This window comes from Mytilus trossulus, chromosome 13, assembly GCF_036588685.1.
Source record: "Mytilus trossulus isolate FHL-02 chromosome 13, PNRI_Mtr1.1.1.hap1, whole genome shotgun sequence".
Taxonomy (NCBI): domain Eukaryota; kingdom Metazoa; phylum Mollusca; class Bivalvia; order Mytilida; family Mytilidae; genus Mytilus; species Mytilus trossulus.
Genome location: NC_086385.1, coordinates 34,846,726 through 34,855,331, shown reverse-complemented (window position 1 = coordinate 34,855,331; position 8,606 = coordinate 34,846,726). Strand labels below are relative to the sequence as shown.

At 34.4% G+C, this 8,606-nt stretch overlaps 1 protein-coding gene across 1 annotated transcript; it reads left to right on the top strand.

Annotated features, from left to right (window-relative positions):
• Positions 1 to 585: 585 nt before the first annotated feature.
• On the top strand, positions 586 to 7,181 carry LOC134694319 (zinc-binding protein A33-like). The gene is made up of 2 exons (XM_063555324.1): positions 586 to 659; positions 5,498 to 7,181. Exon 2 carries the CDS (start codon positions 5,511 to 5,513, stop codon positions 7,179 to 7,181), a length of 1,671 nt encoding a protein of 556 aa, XP_063411394.1. The 5' UTR covers positions 586 to 659; positions 5,498 to 5,510.
• The last annotated feature ends 1,425 nt before the right edge of the window (positions 7,182 to 8,606 follow it).

The window sequence follows — 8,606 nt, the reverse complement described above, 5'->3', positions numbered from 1 at the left end:
TCAGTGGCAATCATACAACATCTTCTTTTTTATATATTCAATATGTTGAATAGGTGCAATTTGAATACTCATTAAAATTTGGTTACCGTGAGGTTAAGATGGTAAGCCTCCTTCTGTGGGGGTCTCATTGGGGGGTTCCGATCCCGGATTTTTTATCAGATTCCCGTATCCGCTTACGCTATACATGTACGTAAGCCATTCTCATTTTTTTGTCATTTCCCGGGTTCCGCAAGACCTCATTTCCCGTTTTCACGAGACAAAAACTTGACTTTCACGTTTCACGCTTACGAAAAATCGGCAATCCCACGTCACGCTAAGACCTTACTGATACCCACTTCTGTCGTGCCGTCTACGGGCAATACGATTACATACTTACGGAACATAAATTATGTCTATACTTCCAGAATGGTGATTCCGAAAGTGCTGACAAATTTAAATAAAAATGGGATACAGGCGCGACTAATACCTGATAAATGACGTCAAAAAAGCGTGCGAAACATACGTAATTTTCCGGTAAAAAACGTAATTCCAGAAATGACGTCATGAATGATCGTCTATGACGCGATACTTTGAAGTTCTGATAATAAACATTTGAGCCGTTTCCTGTCAAGATCAGAATTCACAATTTGAATCAAAGGACTTGCAGAACTGTCACACAGGTGAGGCATTTTTATACTCATACTAGTAACCGGCTTTTATTTTAGGGGGGTAGGAGGGGTCATGATCCCGAAATCCCGGGCTTAAAAACACAAAATCCCGAGGTCCCGGGCTTAAAAACACGAAATCCCGAGGTGCCGACATTGGAATAAAGAATTCCCGGATCCCGAAAGAGTCAATCCCGAAATCCCAAGCTTAAAAGCACCCGATCCCGGAGTCCCGATAAAGGTCTTATCCCTCCTCTTATTTTGATGGAATAATTATTTTCATCCGGTTCTTGACAAAGTCTCCACAAAGCACAACCCTAACTACCGAAAATCTGCTAGTCGCCAATGTTTGAATAAATAACTGTAAACCAGACCCTGATGGGTTTACTGACTTTGGGTATAACTGAACCGACAGCACTCGCCAAACCATAGCCTGTTCTAACCAGAAAACGTTGAAAAACATACTGTTCTCTAACAGCAATATTTAAAAACATACTCTGTTCTATAGACACGCTCAGAAAATGTATGCCCCGTTCTAGACACGCTCCAAAATATATACCCTGTTCTACAATGTATAAAATAAATGCTATTCTAGACCCCGTAGAACCCGGGTGACCCGGGTTCTAGACTGTATCTTTAAAAACAGTTAAATAAGCGATCCTGTTCTAGAAAAATAGCCTAGGAACCCTGTTCTAACCAGCAGGGCATGAAAGGGCAACCCTGTTTTTCGGCACACCACAAAATATATAGGAAGTAACCCTTCCCAGGGAAACCCGAGGCTAGACCTGTGCCATAAATGATCATAAATGAAGAATGTATTTCGGACGGAAATTAATTAATGTTTATATTACAATAACTTAACAAGTGAAAGCTTTTCTAAAAAGCTAGCCGTCTCCTTGCTAATGAAAGTTAAAATTTTTTCTCTTAGTTGTTTAATTAAGTAATTATTTCTAATAGTGGCATATGTAGTCTGAGCATAATTATGTAACATAACAAACGTTTATGCAGGTATATACATCGCAATTTATATTTACGCCCGTCCATTGGACCTCCTACTTTAGCAATATTATATCATATTCGAAAAACGTAAAAGTTTGCAAAATAAAAATACAGAATAAGACGTAAAGTTTTTCCCCCATTTGCTCAACATTGACACGGAAGTGACGAAGCCCCCTGAAAGTACGAATGTCGTTCACTAAAAGGTTTTGACGGAAATGCAGCGAACCCTAAAATTGTCTTTTATGTGAAAAACGGATTTTCACCGTGGAAATCCGCATTACCCGTTCCGGGTCGAACCTTATATCGTTGATATGTCAAGTTAATGCACTATTATTGTCTTTATACTGCAATCTAAAAAAATATTCCCAATTTTTGATTAATGTGTTAATGTTATCATTTGATTTAATATTGGGGAACTTCACCTTTTATAAAAAGCCTCATATCATGCAGTAGGAGAAATATACAACACGATGAAATTGACATTACTTGGGTTGAGTTCAATATCGTAGCAGCTACGTAGTGCTACGTAGATTTTGACTATTGAACGTGTAGCTACAGACTAGTTTTTACATAGATATTGATAGCAGCTACGTACGTAGTAGCTGCTACGATATTGAACTCAACCCTGTTGAAATTCCAATCGATGGTGAACGAATTTGTTTAAGAAAGAACTAAAATATCAACAATAATTATAGAACATAATGATTTAATATAGTTTGCATACCAAAAGTATTAACAAGTCAAATGTTCTTTAATAAAATTTGTAAAAGAAATAAGTTTGAGTCGTTGTAAACATGGAAAACAAGAACAGGTTGAAAAGGTCGTATGAATAATTAATTATAATTTCGGAAATTTCTATTTAAATATTCATGAGGAAAAGTGATATAAGAGAGGGACGAAAGATACCAAAGGGACAGTCAAACTCATAAATCATCATGTCAGTGACTGTAGATGACATAAAAATATACGGTCAACACATTTTGACTGCTCAAATAGAACGAGTGCAGCATAATGCTTTTATAAATGATTAAGGTTTAAAACTTAAGGATGCACTTAGGTGAGGTTTTGGCATTTGTGTCAAATATTCGGGATCCTTGGTGTTTTTCCATACAATATAAGGAAAAATAGTTTGCCCCATAACACCCATTTTTTTCATACAAAATTTAATTAAGAAATAATTCATGGAAGCCATAGATTTGTTGTAAATTTGCACATAGCCTGGGCCGTGATATTCGATTTTTATCTTGAGCCCAGGCCATGAGTATTTACAACAAATCTATGGCTTGCAACAATCAACAATCAGCAATCTGCCATAATTTTGGTAAATGACCTTTGAAGACCTATTCTAATATGATGTGCTTCTTTCGCTTCGATTCTAATAGGACAAATAAGTTCATTCATATACTGAAGCGAGGATGGGTATGCCGTGTGTGTAGCTATTCTTTTTTACTCCTTGTTAGACAAAGCTCAAATATTCTCATAAATCTTTAGCTTGCATTGATTATTTCGTTATAATAACCGCTAGAAAGAATATGTTTAATTCTCAAACCCAATATTTGCGATTTTTAATTTACATGTTTTCTCGTAAGCTCCCTTCAAATCCAAAATTGACATTTCGTAACGAAGGAGCTGCCATGGTGACTCGCTGAAATCAGAACTTAATATGCGAATAATGCAATAGAATATAGAAAATAAAACAAAACCTACCTCAGAGTTCCATTTTAATACAATTATATTATACGAACTTCATTGGTTACAAAAAAAATATATATTGTTTTTTATACTGCAACTTACATTAGTATACATATTGATAGCTGTTAAATTTTAAAATCGTAGCATATCGTAAATATCAAGCTTATTTTCATCCCTTAACGAACCCCTGATTGCGGAGAAAGTGTTCCATGATGAAATTGACATTGTTCAAAATATGGCTGTGTTACTATATTTAAGAAATAAACACAACTAGTTGCAGTATATTAATTCTTTTTATTATGCATCCGAATAAGAATAAAAGTTCTTTTGTCTTTTGGTGCTTTACAGTTTCTTATAAAATAAAATCGTCAATGCATTTGCAAATAGGTTCAAATTGAATACATGTGGATTTAGGAGGGAGGTATGATATTGTAACATCCATTATTATGTATAGTTTTGAGTCTGCGCTAAGTAAAGATATATTGAGAATTTTCACACGGTGATGTTTACAAAGCGAAAGAAGCACATCATATTAGAATAGGTCATAAAAGGTCATTTACCAAAGTTATAGCAGATTGTTGATTTTCTTTCATTTCATTTGAGATCCAAGTAATACCAATGCAAGTATATTAAGGTAAAAGTCCATTTCAGCCTTTTCCCGCAATATTTTAATCTCAAATATCTCGAAAAATCAATATTTTTTGCTTATTTTGATTCTTAACCAAATTGTTCTTTTGACTTATAGTATCAATTTAGAATTCTTGATTTTTTGAATTTCACAAACCCTTACCTACGTACATCCTTAATATAAAGTGTTGATACGGAAGGAATACTGAATGTATGGTGACGCAATAATATGTGCTATCCACGAATATGGTTATTGATATCTTTTTGACAATACTATCCGCTATACACGCTGACTTTAAGAGTAAGATCAAATATAAGTAGCTTGAAAGTTCAATACATTTTTTACATTCATATTATATACATTGTACTAGTAAACGTATACCAGAAACATTAAGCCTGTATATTTATGTAATAGTTGCCGCTGTACATTTAGCGCTTATCTATCCGATATCCGATGAGACGTTAATCAAATATATATATAACTATACATTTATTTAACTATACTAGTTGTTAAGTGAGTAATAGTTATTCAATGAGAACAAGCTTAAGGTGTGTCACACACCAAGTCCGAATGGGATAACTATTTTTTAGCCAAGCTGTTTTAGATTAGACGAAAAAAAATTACAATTTATAAAATCTAGTTTATACCTTCACACGACCATTATAATATACTTTATATAGTATTATATAATATATACCCTTGCCCCAATAGCCAATCGCCCCACGCTAAATTGCCACTTTAAAAAAAATCGACCCACACTTGTTTACACTCGCCCCACTTATGAAAAGGGTTAAATCCCATTGAACAATCAGTCTGACAACTCTTCTTATTTATAAAAATGGTTAAAATCCCCCTGAATAAAGGTCTGCCTACTCGCCCCACTTATGAAAATATCTTGCTTCCTTAAATATGTTTAATTACCGAGAGTTTACATTCAGTTACCCTGGTGTAGGGGTATGTGTCGAGGGTTGATATGCTAACGGTCTTGAGTTCGAATACCAGTATAGACAATGAGTTTTTTATAACTAAATTTTGAAAGTGTGTCTTCTCTCAATATATATTTCTAAGTTTTATTGTGGATAAGGCATTCCTTCCAAAATGTTATAAAACAAAGGAAAGATTGGAAAACAAAAACTCAAGCAGGGGTGTTCTGGTAGGGATGATCCGGCTGAGATCACCCCTGGTAGAACAAAGAAGCTGGGATGTAAGGAGTGTTATTCACTTTAAAATCCATATACAAACGGAGCAGTATTGCTACACCAATGTGGATGCCATTTTGCACAATAAATACGATTGTATGGTTCTAGCTGACACATTTTTCCTTCTCTTTGTAAAGAAGAATGTCGAGAACATCAATGAAGGTATGTTACATTTTAAAAATTTACTCCGTAAATCATATACTGTTCATTGTACTTGTAAAATATTTTTTTTACACTTGTGGAAATATTAATTTGTTTAGTTGTATGTTTTATCAGTTCAATTACCATAATAAAATATTGTCAGCGTAACATATTATCATTCTTATTTTGTATAGGTATTGATGAGGAATGGCAACGTCCACGATTATCATCTGTAGCTTGTGTCAGGAAGACAACGAAACCAGTACAGCTGTCACGTGGTGCGCGGAGTGTGAGGTATTTCTATGTTCTGAATGTCAGAAACATCATGGCCGATCCAAGATGTCAAAACATCACCAGGTCATGGGTATACATGACTACCAAAACTTACCTGAATCCATGCTGAATATTAAAAACAACTGTGAAGATCACGACTTGAAGTATGAGCTCTTTTGCGGTTTTCATGATTGTGCCTGTTGCATGAAGTGTATAAAAGACAAACATGACAACTGTAAAGGTCTTGTTTCGCTGGATGAAGTTGTAGGGAATATAAAGTCGTCTGCGTTTGTGTCCGAAGTCCAAACGGATCTTATTAATCTTCACGAAAATCTAAAGACAATCAAATTATTTTTCTCGGAAAACCTTAGTGCTCTGGAAAAGCAGAAATTAGAAGCAACGAGTCGAGTTCACACCATGCGTCAGTCAATTAATAACCACTTAGACAAACTTGAAGAAATTTTGCTCGACGATATAAGATCAGAATTCACAAATTTGCAAGAGACAATTGGGAATATAAAGAGTGAAATTGAAAGCAAAACCGATCAGGTTGAAGAAAAACAAAAAGATTTTTCTAAAATGGTTGAGTTTTCAACTGATCTTCAAACATATTTCGTTCTACATGAAGTAGAAAAAGTTATAAAGCAAGAAGAACAGTTTATAAATAAATTGAAATCTGCAGACAAGCTTCGTGAGAAGAGAATGAAGGTCGACTGCTTTGATCTAGAGTCAACTGTAAGATGTACAAAAGAGTTTGGAAAATTGTCGATTTACTTATCACCTAACAATTTGCAACTTAAAACAAAAGTAGAAAGTCAACTTCAGTCTTATTTTAAAAACCCGGTTCTTAGCATAGTCAAACCAGTACTCAAGCAAAGATTCAAAATGCCTAAAAACCCAGTGCACATATCTGGGTGTCAGATATTACCAAATAGTGATATTGTGTTCGTAGACCAAGAACACAACTCTCTTTTACTATTTAACAATGCTGGTGTATTTGTCAAAGAAATAATGACTTTCATTAATACACCATCCGATATCTGTTACGTCAGACAGAGGGAAATTGCTGTTACACTCCTCGACAAGCGGAGAGTTTTCATTATTGATGTAGACAGAAACAAGGTAGTAAGACGAACAGATGTAGATGGCAGGTGCTGTGGAATTTGCACCTATGAACAAATGATGTATGTAATATGTGATGCGAATTCTGTTCTTGTGTTAGATTTTGACCTTAATGTAGAAAATTCAATTCAAATAGTTACAAATAGTTTGAGTCGTATTGCTGTATTCGGAGACCGTTTATATTGTACCCACTCGATTGACAATAGTGTAGTCTGTTACAGCAAAGAAGGAGAAAAGTTTTGGTTTTTTAATGACGAGATCCGTTTTCCATTCGGTATTGATATAGATAAGAATGGATTTGTGTATGTTGCTTGCAAAGGCAGCAACAACATTATAATATTGTCCCAAGATGGAACAAAAAAAGAAGTTATAATGTCCGAGGACAGTGGTGTTGAAAAGCCATTAGCTTTAAACATTGACAGAGAATTGTCTATTTTCGTGTTCAGCAATGAAAATGGTGAATCCTTTTACCTTTCAACATAGGAAAAATTCTGAATTTGAATTAACTATACAACATCAGAATAATTATATAAAAAACAATTGGTGTTTCCGTTTTATATAATAATTATTTTATCAGAATCGCTGTTTTAGAAAACTGGTAGAAAAGAACATATAAAAGATTCGTGAGAAGAAAATGAAGGTCGACTTCTTTAATCTAGAGTCAACTCTTAGATGTAGACATGAGTTTGGAAAATCGTCGATTTACTTATCACCTGACAATTTGCAACTTAAAACAAAAAAGCAGAGTCAACTTCAGTCTCATTTTAAAAACCCGGTTTTTAGCATAGCCAAACCAGTAATAAAGCAAAGATTCAAAATGCCGAAATACCCAGTGCGCATATCTGGGTGTCAGATATTACCAAACAGTGATATTGTGCTCGTAGAACAATAAAAAAAAACTATTTTTGACTATTCAACAATACTGGTGTATTTGTCAAAGAAATCATGACTTTCATTAATACGCCATCTGATATCTGTTATGTCAGACAGAGGGAAGTTGCTGTTACACTCCTCGACAAGCAGAAAGTTTTCATTATTGATGTAGAAAGAAACAAGGTAGTACGAAGAACAGATGTAGATGGCAGGTGCTCTGGAATTTGTACCTATGAACAAATGATGTATGTTATTGTTGATTCGAATTCTGTTTTTACGTTGGATTTTGACCTGAATATAGAAAACTTAATTCCAATAGTTACAAAAAGTTTGAGTCGTATTGCTGTATTCGGAGACCGTTTGTATTGTACACACTCGATTGACAATAGTGTAGTCTGTTACAGCAAAGAAGGAGAGAAGTTGTGGTCTTTTAATGACGAGATCCGTTTTCCATTCGGTATTGATATAGATACAAAAGGGTATGTGTATGTGGCTTGCAAAGGCAGCAACAGCATACTTACATTGTCCCAAGATGGAACAAAAATAGAAGTTATAATGTCCGAGGACAGTGGTGTTAACAAGCCATTAGCTTTAAACATTGACAGAGAATTGTCAATTCTCGTGTTCAGCAATGAAAACGGCGACTCCTTTTTCCTTTCAATATAAGAAGAAGTCTAAATTTTACTTAACTATACAATATCAGAATAGTTATATAAAAGACAATTGGTGCTTCCGCTTTATATAATAACTATTTTATCAGAATATCTGTTTTAGAAAACTGGTGAAAAATAACATATAAATGTGGTGCACATTGAATAAGCAACGTAGCGGGTTCTATAAAAGTGTGGAACGTATTTTTGAGTTTGTTTCGAATAAACAAATGAATACAGTATTAATAAGCGATGACTGTTAATGACGTCTTTACACTTAATCCATTGAAGATTGGATGTGTACTGATTGATATTTTAGTTTAAGAAAATGTTTGTTTTTATTATTGCTTTGAATCACATTGTAGCTGCCAGTAACTGCGAGTAC